Here is a 14,931-nt window from a genome sequence, read left to right as displayed (position 1 = left end):
AAATTTGCTTTCTTCCAATAAATAAGTTCATCTATTAGTCAAAATTTATCAAATTTGGTAAAATTTGACTAATGAAGGGACCTATTTATTAGATTAGAGTAAATTTTAGGGGTACTAAATATAATTTTTCGGACCACATGAGATCTACGTGTACCTTAGGGGAGGGGGGAGAGTGTAATTGTCCTTAAATAAAATACTGCGTTTTTTTTTTTAATTTACCCGAAAATATTATAATTAATTGATATTTTGTACTTCGCTAGCGAGATAAGTTTAGCCATTTACAAACACATATTAAATAAGGTAAATTACAATGAATTTCTTAAATTTATTTACAAATGTCTTCTCATTGTATAAAAAATTACAAATACTCCATAAAAATTAACAACCATCTAATAAATATCTTCCTACAGTGGGACGTCACAATATGGTATTTCTTAAACAATTGCTAATATTAGAGAGATATCTGTAATTTTTTAAATAATATGAGAATAATTCTAATTGTATCAAAATTTTATAAAAAGTAGTTGTAATTTATCCTATTAAATAATTGAGGGTAAATTTTGTAGCTGTGATTTTATTACTACATGTCTAACACATCATCTGATTTGTCATTAATCAAATAGGAAGAATATATGGCGTGGACACATGTAATACCGTGTTCTGCGTTATTTTTTTTTTAATTTTGAATGCATATAATAATAATAATAATAATAATAATAATAATAATAATGATAATGATACTTTTTTCTCTTTGATATTTGTAAAGTGTAACATCCTTTTCATACGATGGGATGTCTTTATTATCAACTTAGGAATTGAATTTAAAATAAATTATTTCCATCAAACTTGTGTCAGTTACATGCGATTCAGATCGAGATTGTAGATTGTGTGTGAATTTAAGTTGGTGACGAGGACTACTATATGCTCGTGTATGGTGGGATTCACGATAGTTCTTAGAACCTAGAAGAAGGGTTGACTTATAATACAATCCGTTAAACTTGTTGATGCAGTATCATTAAAATACTTTGAAGAAATTCTAGTCTGGACCTGACTCGGGCGAACCTTAATCAATCATATGATAAGTGTAATATCTTTGTCGTGTAAATGATGTACAGTTAAGAAAAAAGTGACCAATCACATAACAAGTACAACACACTTGCTTTCTAATTGATTTAGTTCAGCCAGATCTGATCCCGGTAAAAATTTTCCGATACTTGGTTGTCTAAGCCAAAGTTGGATTAGGGTAATAAACAGTGTTGTGGAGCTAGTTTCTAGCGTCATAAATGCATATTAGTTTGATGGAATCAATAGATTTTGTAGAAGGCAATTTATCAGATATTGTACGGAGCCATCTATCAAACTAGGGGCCCTCAAATGGTGGAAGCATCAACGGCTGTCATTCTGAGTTATTGGGCTGGTTTCCTGTCCTATTTTGTTATTATTTAGCTCTTGGAGGGCTAAATAGTAAATTGGGGGATTTAGATGTGTTTGACCCCCATTAATATGATAAAATAATGATTATTTGTCAAATAACAATATCATGATAAGATACTTAATTTGTAGCTTATAAAAAGTTAAATTTTATTTTATAAACAAATTCTTGATGGCTGAAAATAAAATTACGAAACTTATAAAATGTCAGTAATATTGATTTTATAACTAATATGATATTTTTTTTAAAAAAAATACATTAATCTTTTTAAATCAACAAATACACTATAATTATAACATTCAGTACGCAACACATTAATATCTCTCTAAAAATCGACTAATAAATTCAAAGTAAATAAAGAAACAACATACTACTATTAAAAATAGACTAAAATACCTACACTCACAAAATTCGAACGCTTCTTTTAATTGTGATACCTCAACCTCACTACCAAAATAATTAGGTAATTTTACGAATAAGCTAGCTAGTAATACACTAATTGTTTTACTAAGCATTTCCAACTTAACTTTTTTCTATTTATAATTATTACGTCCAAACACTTGCAACTTTTATATTTTAATTACTTATAAATGCTTTTTTGAAATAAATATTTTTGGAAAGATACAAGTTTTTGCAAACACTCCCTTAATCAATCCATCGATATCAACTTTTTACCTCTTGTCATTTTTTTTTTTTTGCGTAAATTACAACTGGCTCCATAAAGTTTGTTATAATTATAAAATTCTCTTTGTTGTTTGAAAATTTATATTTTAGAATTAATTAGAGGAGTATTTGTTAGACATATGTTAATATTAGAAAAATATTATAATTTTTAATCAGAGAAATGGTATTTGTAATTATAATAAACTAAAAAAATTGTACTTTTAGTCCCACACGATAGAGTGTTTTCATGATTTACGGACTTAGCACATTCAACTCCATAAGATAAATATTAGTATTTTTGGTCTCATAGGATAAAATTGTGGTAGATTTGGCCCCGTATGATATAAAGTTGTTTATATCCTATAGAATCAGATGTGTCATAATTTTTAACCTATAGAATAAAAAATGCTACAATATTTATCCTAACAAATTAAATGTATTAAGAGCACAAACTGTGAGACGAAAAGTGCAGCATATTCCACTGCGGACTAAAAATGTAATTTTTCCCTAATAAATTTTAGAGGAGTGACTGTAATTTACCCTTTATTTTTTATTCTTTATTTACCTAAAAAAGGAAAAAAAAGAAAACAGAAAACCTTGAGAATTAATTAATCGTCCTTTAATACACGTGTTGAGTAATTACACGCCCCAAAAGGGTACGACATACGGACCACCTACACCAACGTGAGTGCTGCTGATCGCTGATTGCTGATTCCTGATTCACGTACGCGCCCGCACTCTCACGTCCTCTCACTGCCATTTCCCTTTATCCCCACGTCCCAGAATCGTCATTTCACTCCCCACCTTCTCTATATAATCCACCCCTCTTCCCCGGCGCCTCTCTCCCTCTCCTTCATACCTCACACCCAAAACCAAATTTCCACACACTACACGCACTAACTCTGTTCAAATTCTAAGTGAAAAAATGGGATTTCCGGTTGGATACACTGACCTCTTTCTTCCCAAATTACTAGTCTACCTGTTGACAGTTCTGGGATTCATCCGGAAATTCGTATACGCTTTCTTCTCATCATTGGGGCTCGGCGATTTCCTAGAGCCCGGAACGGCGTCTTACCCGGTCAGGAACGATTCCGGGTCCGAGCCCCGATCTGTGTCCGCCGTGCTCATCCGCGAGCTGCTGCCGGTGGTTAAGTTCTCGGATTTGGCGCAGCAGGTGGAGCCGCCGGAGAACTGCGCGGTATGCTTGTACGAATTTAGCGGCGAGGATGAGATCCGACGGCTGACGAACTGCAGACACATATTCCACAGGACCTGCGTGGACCGTTGGATGGACCACGATCAGAAAACGTGCCCCCTCTGCCGCACGCAGTTCATTCCCGAGGATATGCAGGAGGCCTTCAACGAGCGGCTGTGGGTGGCGTCAGGGATCTCCGATCTCTACGGCGAGTACTCGCCGATTACCACGGGTTTGTAGAAATTTATGTAGATTCTCAGGGTTTTTGTTCCGTCCATCGTTTTCCCCTTTTGCCGGAGAAGGAGAGGGTTTTGTAAGTTGGTAATGTGAAATGTAAATACTGCCCCCCAAAAAAATGAAAATTATAAACTATGGAAATTTCCCAAGGAAATAAATAAATGTATAGGAGTTTTTGATGATGAGTTCTCCACTTTGTTTAGATAGATAGAATCAATTGTACGATAAGTGTAATATAAAAAATTAAAGTGATTAATTAATGATGTAATAAATGTATTGTACTTAGTATGTAATAATTGATTCGATTAATCGTTTCAAATTTAATTAAACTAAGTATTTTTTTTTTAATAGATTTCCTAAAATTTAGAGTACAAAGTTAGCAAAATTGGTCGATAATATTCTAATTATGGTTAAGGTTGAGATCATTTAAACAAAAGAGTTTCAAACTCGCCAGATGTGTAGATATTTATTTTAATTTTTATAAAATTATCGTAATTATTTTATCATTTATAATTATATTAATTAATTGATCAATTGGGATAGTTATTAACATAACATATAGTCACTAAATTGTCACACTTAGTGAGGTTGAAAATTCATTATTTTTCAAGAATTTGGGCCTATGTGTTTGCCTTAGTTTTTAATTTTTGAAATAGTAATTAAAATCAATATATGTTTGTTTGTAGGTATTTTTATGATAAATATGTTGATTTAAAATTATAATTTAATATAAAACAAAATCTTATTAATTAATTTAAAAATATTATCATTTGAATCTGCACAAAGTGAAAAATACATATTGTTTTACTGAAAATAAAAAACAAACAATTAAAAGGAGATATATAAATAATTTAGGGTTTGTTTGATTCAAATAAGAGAAAAAGGAAAGTGGAAGTACGAGGGGAAGTAAAAGGGTTTGATACAATTGGAAGCAGTGTAAATCTCAAATGTTTTTCTTGCTTGGTATAAAAAAAACGAATTGAAAACAAAAAGATTAACTTTAATAATTTTACTGAATTACCTTTTTCTTCACTTTCTATCAGAAAAATAAATTAATTAATATTATACTAATATAATTTTAGTATATAAAAAAAATTAAAATTTTATTAATAAAAATATTTATCAAATAAGAATAAAAATATTTTTTTTATTAATAAAAATATTCATTAAAATGAGTATTGTTTATTATTCTAAACTATTTAGTTTAAATAAATAAAAATTACTAATAAGATTGTTTATCTGATTATTGACTTTGATGCATTAGTTTTTCAATGATTCTGTTATTTTATCTTTGACAATTGTGTACAGCCGTATTATCAACGAGAATGAAAAAAGAATTAGAAAAAAATTATATATAAATGATATATATGGGTAATAGAGTAAATAAAAATAAAAAAAGTTATACTTTTTTGTCTTTTTGGCCTTATACTTCCACTTTTTTGCCTAATTTTGGGCGTGAAGAAAATTGGACTCTAGAGGAGTTTCATATACATCGAGTTTTACTTTATCTCCATATATTTCTCCTAACCAAACACAAGATTATCTCTCGTACATCCATTTTTATTTCACTCCTCTTATTCTCCATTTCTCACCCCAGCCAAACACTCTTAAGGTAAATTATGCTGACATTCTTGAGGTTAGACTCAAATAAATAAGCATTTTTTGTTTTTTTTATAAAATTACAGCTATATTTTATGAGGTTATAGTTATATTTACAACTAACCTTCTATTCAAACACAAAACTGACACAAACACCCCCTAAAAAATATTACACTAACATCCCTTAAAGGGGGTACTGTAGTTTTAATTTGATCTAACGCAAGAGTTGTCAATATAATTTACTCAATAATTTATTCATAGGAAAACGAATTATATTGTTCATATGGGCGTACCTTTTTCTTTTAAGGTGTATTTGGATTTGAAGAAATATTTGGAGAAAGTATTTCAAATGGTTTTATTTCAAAAGAATTTGAAATTCATCCATATTTATCAAAATATAATTTAAAATTATAACGAAAGGATTTGAAATTCTTTAAATTTGGAATTATCCGACTCATTCAAAGAATTTGTCATTAAGGACCAAATGCAACTTTATATAATATATTGATGTTACGTTGACGCGTGTATTGTATATATCTCTATTTTAAAAAAATTACAATTATATTTCAATTACATTTTTTTTAATTAAAAAAAACAAGAGCAAATCATATATTAGGGTGAGTTCTGAGTTGAGACAAAAATTTAGTAGAGAGAAAGATGGTACAACGTAAGGCCCTACTGTTTGTTTTGTGTTGTATGTGGATTAGCGGTTAACCCGGATCTTGTCTGCCTCTTTAATCATCCTCATTGGGTTTTAGTGAATGCACTTCCAACATTTTAATTCAATTCTGTTGGAAAAAAAATTTATTTGATTTGTAATAAGTTAATTGGGTATTAATATAAATTTTTATTTAACTTTTTTTTACTACTATCAGCAAATTTAATTATTTTTATTAATAAATTGATTTATTTGTTAAAAAAAAATAAATATTGTTGTACTAAATGTAATTTTTCAAATTACATGGGGCTTACGTATAATTATACTAAAATTACTGGGAGGATGGTGTAATCATCCCTGGTTTATGTTTACAAAACTATTTCTGGCACTCCCACATAATTATAATTACATCATAAATTCCAATCATTAATAAATCTTAATCATAAGGCCTTAAATTCACCAACTAAGTTAGACCTCATTGATTTTTTATACTAATAATTAGAACTGCAAACTACACATATATGCACCACGATACAGCTGAATAGCAATTTACCCTCCTCAATTGTTATATTTCTGTGTCCCAAAAGACTCCAAATAAATAAGCCCACTTAGGAGGCCCACCACCAAACGCGACGGTTGACTCATGGACTCCGACCCGACCCAAGTTTCACTCCCTTATATATATTATCCTAACCCTAAATCTATTCCTAATCTCTCTTCTTCTATTCTATGCACCGACTGCTCTCTCCTCTTTCATTAAACCTCTGATTCTGTTTCTCTCTTTATTTCCTCATAGAAATGGAAGCTTTCTCTGACCAAATCAATGGTTTTGGGAAAGTCTTTGAGGCTTATCTTTTCCTTCTTCGATCCCCTACTCCTATAAAAGAGGATCTTCCCTTCGGTTGAAAGATATTAGTTGAATCAAAAATATATTAAGCCAAAAGTATTCTGAGTGAATCGATTTCTCTGTGTGGGTCTCTGTGACGCTAATACTGATAAAAGATCTGAGTGATCTTGGGTTTTCCGTCGAATCTTGGTGGTGGTGCAGTCATGGTCTGAACCTTTGTGAGTCGTTGAGTTTTCGGTGACTGAGTTCGTGTGATCTGGTTTACCTGAGCCACCATTCAAAAATTTTGTTATTTTATTTACGATTTGTTCATTTATTAATAATCTGTAATGTTGGTTGTATTAAGGAATTTCGTACTCCATATATTTTTGTAATAGTTGATAGGGTTCCTTAGGTTGCCACTCTACACCAATGATATACAAATGAGAAAATTATCCTCTTATGTAAAAGAAAAACAATTTGCTCCCTCTATTTTTTAAATGAAGTGATTTACGTCCTTATCTAAAGAGGTAAATTATTTTATTTAAAAAAAACGTATTTGACACGCCATCAAATGTGTTGAAATTCATTCAATTATGAAAACGCTATTTAATGTGTCGAGAATAAAGCATCTGAGAAATGTCGTGTTTGATATAGTACACTACGAATACCCAACGCAGTAAGCATAGTATTATGGAGATTAGTACATTTTAGAACAAATAATTTTTGTAGTTAATAATAATTGATAAACATTGTACTGAGCTATACAACATCGAGAATCAATTGTATTTAATATTCAGTTTTGTTTTTGAATAAATTTTACAACCAACTCTCTTGAAATTTAATATAATTACGATTATTCCTTATTATTTGAAAAATTACTGATACTCCTTGATTTTAACGGTCGTCTAACAATTAGCCCATTCCGTTAGTGTCCATTGGGTTTTCATTTATTTTTATGGTGAATTGACCAAAATATCTTTATAGACTGAGTATTATAATTTTATTTATTTTTTTAATTTTCTAAGTAAGTGGATAATTTTTTAAAGTTTTTTATGCATTCCGTTTGATTTTTTTACAAACTTTTATTTTTTTTTAAAAAAAGAAAAAAACACAGTAAGGGCGTAATTGACACTTTCGTACCTCCATTCAAAGATTATATAATTTTATCAAATATTAAAAAATATTTATAATTTTTCAAACAATTAGGAGGTATTCGTATCTATGCTAAATATCAAGAAAAATTATTGTAATTTGCCTTTTGTTATTTACAAAATGAGAGTGAACTGGAAAATGAGACTTTGGGCCAACCGCCAACTCTAGAGTTTATATTTGGGTTAGGCCCTTCCAAATTGCCAAGTACATAATATAGATTAGGGACAATAAAATTCATTCTATCGAAATTAAAATTTAGTGTAATTATACGTAAATATTATGTGATTTTAAAAAATTATATTTAGTACCATTGAAATTTTCTTGTGTTTAATCAACAGATTCATTCATGAGTCAAAATTTACTAAATTTATTGATATTAACAAAAAGATTAAATAAAAATTGATATTGTCATTGATTGACTTATTGCAGGTCAAATAATTTTTTCCTTATAACGGTGACTATATACCTCCTTACATGCATTAACTTTATGCGTGAAAATGTATAAGAATAATTTGGTTATAAACAAACTTATTTGATCTGGAATAATTTAGTAATAAATTAATTTGGGGTAAATATAATATTTTTTTTTACTTTTTGTTAATATCAACAAATTAGATAAAATTTTGATTACCGAAGGGACTTATTTATTAGACAGACGCAAACCTTAGAGATATTAAATGTAAATTTTCAAATCATAGGAGGTTTACATATAATTACACCAAACTTCAGGGGAGGGGAGTATAATTATTCCTATAGATTATTACACTTATCCTAATATATAATTTATTTACACAAATTATTCTTACTTTTTGCGTGCCAAAAAAATAGTCGTAGTTTGTATAATATTGTGGACGTCGGTGTGTGTGTGTAATTTTTTAAAAAGTAGAAGTGTTTTGTGTAAATAATGTCAAAAATTTTTATGGGTGTATTTGTAAATTTTTAGCATGGGTGGTTTGTATCAATAGATTATAAATCAGGAGGTGGAAATATAATTATCCCTAATAGACATCAGATTTTCATTCTTTTTTGTTTTGTCAATTTAATATATAGATGTCACGTGTACAAATTTTTTTAAAAAAATATTGTACACGTGATATATATGTTCAATAGAGCAATAAAATCTAAAATAGAAAATTCAATACATAAATAATAGGAAATTTTTATTGGGTCTCAGTTAAAAAAATGGGATTGAAATTGTGAAAATTTAAAAGATGTAGGACTAAAATATTATTTTAAAAAAAAATAAAAAATAAAAATGCTAAACAACCTAAGTTATGAAACCAAAAATGCATTTAATCCCATTAGTAACACAACATCAAGTATTGGGTAATGTGATAAAATTTGTACTTGGATTATGTACAATATTTGCAAAATGTTGGGGGCTATTTTGAAAGAATGAAAACTCCAAGGGGTTACGTGAAATATCTTTTGACTTTTAATATAGTAGAAGTGGGGTAGATAAGTCCATCTTTGTTCATTCTAGATAAAGTGCACTTCATTAGAGTTTGATTTCACTATTCAATCCTTTTTTCAAGGTAATATCTTACTTTTGAGTTTATTTACACATCAATCTAATTATACGGCAAGTGAAATTCGTGCACATTTCAAGTATAATATACTTATCGTGTGATTCATGTACAGTTTAAAAAAAGTGATCAATCGTATCACAGTTGCTATATGATTTGATTAGTTTTGTTTAGTCAGACTTTATTCAGATAAGAATTTTTCACTGTGCTTAATCTTTGTCTCGTCCCGTGTGCACGACGACTACAGTGGGATGTGTGAGAAAGAAATGAAGGGAAAGGATATACAACTCTTACATATAAACTGAAGAAACACACAGAGTTAGCAAAGTGAGAGAGTTTAAGGAAGTGGAATCAAATCCTGTCATCAATGTCTTCTGACCTGTTCCCCTTGGACAACTCTGTTTTCTTCCAACCCTTCTCTCCTTTCACCCAAAACTTACAAGAAATCCATGACAGCATCAATGTCTTGATTCAAGAAAACAACACCTCTCAGTTCCAGAGCTCATCACTATCCCACTTGGGGAAAACAGACTGCTTTTCTGCTTACTCCCATTCATTTCTGCCCCACACTTTTGATCAAGTTCATGAAACTGCACTCAACTTCAGGCAGCAGCAGTGTTACTCTTACAGCAGCAATGATCAGAATTTCTCGTCTCGTCGTTTTAGTAGAGTTTCGGAGACTCAGAATTCAGACAACCATGTCCTGAGTTCAGCAGAAGACAGCTTCTCAATGAAAGGGATTTGCACCACTGGAGACTTGCAAGTTAGTAAAATTCTGCGCTTTATTACATCTCGTATTGCACTTCAAACCGTCATAGCCTAGTAGCATGTATGTGTGTGTGCAACGTAATGTTGATGCAATATCAATTTGTAATAGAAGATCCGAACGTGTCTTCATTTTATCAGTTTGATCCAAGTACACAATTTTATGTACTCAGAAGGGGAGAACATGCGTGCAAACGAATAACGTGTCGTCTACAAGTCCGTTATCTACTGACGAGTCATTCATGGAGGAGACGAATTTTAAGGCATGTCGATACAGCGCAGAAGAGAGAAAAGAGAGGATCGACAGGTACAGAGCCAAGAGGAACCAGAGAAACTTCAACAAGACAATTAAGGTAATGACAGTTAACCAAGAAATCAAGCATGTAATATATTTGGACATCTAAACAATGTAGGCATATGTCTAGTCATTAAACTAACAACATTCTTGTCCGTGCGGTGATGATCAAAGTATGCATGTCGGAAAACACTGGCCGACAGTCGGCCAAGAATACGTGGCAGATTTGCACGTAACGATGAGGCCCGAAAGATTCTGAAAGCACCAACTTTGCAGAGATGTGAGGAGGAAGATGATGCTTGGGTAATATTATTTTCCCTCTTACAACTTTGTCATATTGAATTCTTGGACATCATAAGAATATACATTGACTTTCATCAACTTCTTTCTTACCTGGAGAGTGAGGATGATGAATGCAACATTAAATATTTGAGGATCTTTATGATTTTAGCTTAATAGCATGAAATGTGCTTGTAGATCGATGGATTTTACAACGAAGACGGGGAAGGGATTGCAGGAAGAGGGTCGTTTTTCGACAGTTTTGCTTCGGAACATTAGCTACCGATAAAGTTCATTTCACTTTGTCCGAACTTTTGAACTATTCGTCTCTAAAACGACGGGAATCTTCCATTCCATCTTCTACTTCATTCAATATACATAAACGTCACGTGTATAAATTTTTTTTTAAAATAAATATATGATGTCGCCTTATATATATATATATATATATATATTATATGTGAATGTTGAATGGAGTAGAAGATAGAATATAATTTGTAATAGAAAATTCGATCCGCTAAACCACAAGATTGTTGTACGAGGAATCTGAATGAATCATGTCTTTTATTACAAATCGTCCTACATTTATATATAAAAATATAGATATATATCACATACATAATATATTTTTGGGAATATTGGCAAGATTGTCAGCACTAGTTTAAGTAATTACTTGTAAAATCGAGACCCTTAAAATAATCAAGATGTGAAATGTTTAAAATGCCCCTGACTATATTTATTTATTCCACAAATAACTATATTTTTCAAACACTTCTTCGATTTGACGGTTGCATAATCGATTATAAAATAATTCATTATGAAATAATTAATTTTTTAAAAAAAAAGTGATTAGGGCGTTTGGATTAAACAGTTATGATTAATTAACAAAATATTTTTTTTCATTCATGAAAATTTAATTATTGTGTATGAATCATCAATTATATTACTTAATGGAAGCATTATAAAATTAAAAATTCATTTTTCTATTAATATTTCAGAAAAATTAAATATGATATATACTAAGCAAAATGAAATTTATTATTTTTTATGGAAAAATTATTATTATTATTATTGACAAACAACAAATATAAATATAATAAAAAAATTAATATCTTTTTAATATATGGGGACAAAAAAGTCTTTAATCAATTAAATTTATTTTATAAGTGATTATCTCCCAAATACTATTCAATTTAGCTTTTGTCTGATTTTAATTTTTTTCACAAACACTACCCACTTTTAATTCTGATACAACTTTCAACTTTCTCTATAAAAATTAATTTTTTTAAAATAAAAATTTTCGCAAACACTCGCGTAGTCCAATTGACCTTGACTACCACACAAAAGTGTTACTTTGTACTTAGACAATAGCATGAGTAGATACATTCTTATTCATCATTTATTTTATTGATGATAAATTAATTAATTTATTGAATCTTTTCTAACATGATTTGACATAATAATCAACCAAAATAATCTTAATTGTGTACGAAATCATTTTTTTTTTATCATAACATGGGAATTTTTTTGTGATTCAAATTGGATGTTTGGTCAAGAAATTGCAAGCCTAGAACCTAGGAGATAAATTAATACATGTACAATTATGTTCAATCCTTTCCATTAATGTCAAACCATGGTCGTTTTGGTGACTATTATGTTATTTAAGAAAAAATATAAATTTAGATTAAATAGAATTAATGGGTATATTGAATTTTTATTTTTATTAGTGTAGTGTAGGGTAAATCTGGCTGGAATTTAATTTTTTTTTCCCACTTTAGTTCGTTAAGTTTTATAAAATACCATATTGGTTTTATTTTCTGTGGGAAAATTAATATGGTGATGTAGTCGAGGTTTTTACGAAATGATAAAACTGAAAATTTTACCTACGGCACAATCGCGCATCAGGTGAAAATACGATTTTCGAGGGATGACTTTTTGTAAGAAAGTAGTCACTGTCAATGAATAGTGGTCCCCTTTAAAAAATAATATTTTTGGTATTTATAGTAGTGCTGGGAATTATATTGTGTTGTGGGTTGCATTTGTTTAACATGTGCCTCATATATGTTAAATTACTTTTTTACCTTTGTAGGTTAATATTTTTTACCAGTATACATCATATGGCTTCCCACCTAAAATGTTCATTGTTGGCGCTTATTTATAGGTTGCTCCATGAAATAACTCGATTATAATTGTTCTTGTCAAATATTAATAGCTAATAATGGCAATTACAACAGTCATACAGTGATCAACAATATCAAAAAAAATAAAATTTAAATGATACCTACTATTACAGTAGACAATACTTCATTATGCAGTGGAACAACATCCCATCCATATACCATATTTAAAGGAAGAAAAAATGTTGTAATAGATTTGGCAAAATTACTGTGCTTTTAGATTGATGATTTTTTTTGTTGTGAAATATATAGCTTAAGATGCTTCTTTATCATATTTTTACTTTTTCTAGTTGTGAGTAATATGAATAAAGGGTTGCATCAGTCCAAGAACAGTAATTTTGTCAACCATGGGTGGAATCCATCAAAAATACTTTTTTATTAAAATTTGGAAAAGTAGTGAGTAGAGTCGAATTTATAGAGATTGATTTTAAATTAATTTTTTTAAAAGTAAAAAGTAAAAATAAAAGAGAAGAATTTTGTTTAAAGTCTAAATTTAGAAAAATAAAAGAGAAATAAATATGAGAAGAATGATTTGCAGTTGAAAACAGGATTATGTTTGATTCAACTATTGATCGTCGATGCAAATATAATAATTATTATGGTCATTAGTACAACCTAACGACATCACTTTTCCTTACATTTTTATTAGTCAAGTAAAGTCCGTTGACAAATTCTAAATCAGTAAAAAATCCTGAAAACTTTTTCAAGATTTAATTTACCAACATCATTAAGAATTAGAAAAGCTCAATTCTAACTAAAAAATTCCTACAAGAATTTATTTAAGCTAGACCGTCCATTCCCTATAACATAATCGACCATTATGACTTGATAAATCATGTTGTGTTACCACTAGTCATTGAACTAAACCAACAATTATGAATTTGCAAGTTCAACCAGCTAGGCAAATATTCTTAATAATGAATAATGGGAACTATTATTCATAAATTAAATTATTTGCAATAAAATCACAGAAAACAACACAAATACCTATATCAACGAAAGTAAAAAACACAAATTAGATCTCACAACACATTAAAGTTAAGCATTCACCATATTAACCAGAAATAAGATAACTAGCCTAGCATACTAATCAGATAACACGTAGAACAAAAAGAGAGAATTTTATAAAAACGCAAAAAATAAAAGTTGAGATGAAATGATGTGATATCTTGAATCAAATAACAACTATATATAATAGTTGAAAGGGCAAATGAATTTACTTATTTAATTAAATAACAGCTGGAATTGGAATTGGAATTTGAATTGAATGATAGTGCAGATTCTTGGCTGAATTGTTGTTCCAGCAGTTGAGATAGATTTATTTATTAAAAGGAAGTAGTTGACTTAATTCTCAAAAGTGATTTCATCACTGAAAGCACACCAACCAAACATTTCTTGACCAGGACAGTATTTGTATGCTTGGTATTTCAACAACCCCTCCTCCTATATATATACATTGGGAATCAAGAAATATTGTTTTTTCAAATAATTGTAAATTTTTTTATTTACATGATCCAAATTTGAAAGAACAGTTTTCTCTGAAATCAGTTCTTTCATTGGAAGAAGAAGAAGAAGAAAAAAACAAAGCAGGGACAACAGCCTGCAGCAGAACCAATAGTTGATTGATAAATTAAAAAAAAAAAAATTATGCAGGACAATAATTGCTTTACACAGAGTCGACAGTTGTTTGTCAGAGCCGATAAATGTGTTATCGACTCTGACCCCCGCATGCACTTTTGCATGCATGGGTCTATCTTATTGAATAAACTGTGATGTTTTATCGCGATTTTTCATGTATTAATAAACGACCTTCGTCCTTATTGTGTTTGTATGAGATTTGCAATTTCTTCTCATTATTTGAACGTGAGCATATCACTCAGTTGCAGAAAAAAATATTTTCACCATCAATTTTACTTTACTTTCCTGTTATTGCTGAAATGGGTTGAAGATTTACAAGATCAGTTGAAGATTTTTATGGTTTTTGAAACTAGTATAGTAAGTTCCTCTTACTATTTTTTTTTTTTTATAGTTATGCAATTAATTATTTTCGTTATGACATTGTTTTTAGATAAATTTTTTTATATGTATTTTATTTTATTGTGAATATATGACAGAGAAAAATGT

The 14,931-nt window shown here is 29.6% G+C and overlaps 2 protein-coding genes across 2 annotated transcripts; both read left to right on the top strand.

Annotated features, from left to right (window-relative positions):
* Positions 1–2,902: 2,902 nt before the first annotated feature.
* Positions 2,903–3,709, top strand: LOC105158141 (brassinosteroid-responsive RING protein 1-like). The gene has a single exon (XM_011074785.3). The coding sequence runs from the start codon at positions 3,021–3,023 to the stop codon at positions 3,528–3,530; it is 510 nt and encodes a 169-aa protein (XP_011073087.1). The 5' UTR covers positions 2,903–3,020; the 3' UTR covers positions 3,531–3,709.
* A 5,931-nt stretch (positions 3,710–9,640) lies between these two features.
* LOC105158944 (uncharacterized) lies at positions 9,641–10,964 on the top strand. Its single transcript, XM_011075865.2, has 4 exons — positions 9,641–10,054; positions 10,230–10,409; positions 10,526–10,654; positions 10,829–10,964. Exons 1-4 carry the CDS (start codon positions 9,659–9,661, stop codon positions 10,907–10,909), a joined length of 786 nt encoding a protein of 261 aa, XP_011074167.1. The 5' UTR covers positions 9,641–9,658; the 3' UTR covers positions 10,910–10,964.
* The last annotated feature ends 3,967 nt before the right edge of the window (positions 10,965–14,931 follow it).

Source organism: Sesamum indicum, linkage group LG1 (assembly GCF_026168435.1).
Source record: "Sesamum indicum cultivar Baizhima isolate 11 linkage group LG1, ASM2616843v1, whole genome shotgun sequence".
In the NCBI taxonomy this organism is placed as follows: Eukaryota; Viridiplantae; Streptophyta; class Magnoliopsida; order Lamiales; family Pedaliaceae; genus Sesamum; species Sesamum indicum.
This window is presented reverse-complemented; position numbering and strand designations above follow the sequence as displayed.

Coding starts and splice junctions, on each gene's coding strand:
- LOC105158141 (XM_011074785.3), top strand. CDS start 3,021: ATGGGATTTCCGGTTGGATACACTGACCTCTTTCTTCCCAAATTACTA.
- LOC105158944 (XM_011075865.2), top strand. CDS start 9,659: ATGTCTTCTGACCTGTTCCCCTTGGACAACTCTGTTTTCTTCCAACCC. Junction 10,055..10,229: donor GCACCACTGGAGACTTGCAA/GTTAGTAAAATT, acceptor TTATGTACTCAG/AAGGGGAGAACATGCGTGCA. Junction 10,410..10,525: donor ACTTCAACAAGACAATTAAG/GTAATGACAGTT, acceptor TGATGATCAAAG/TATGCATGTCGGAAAACACT.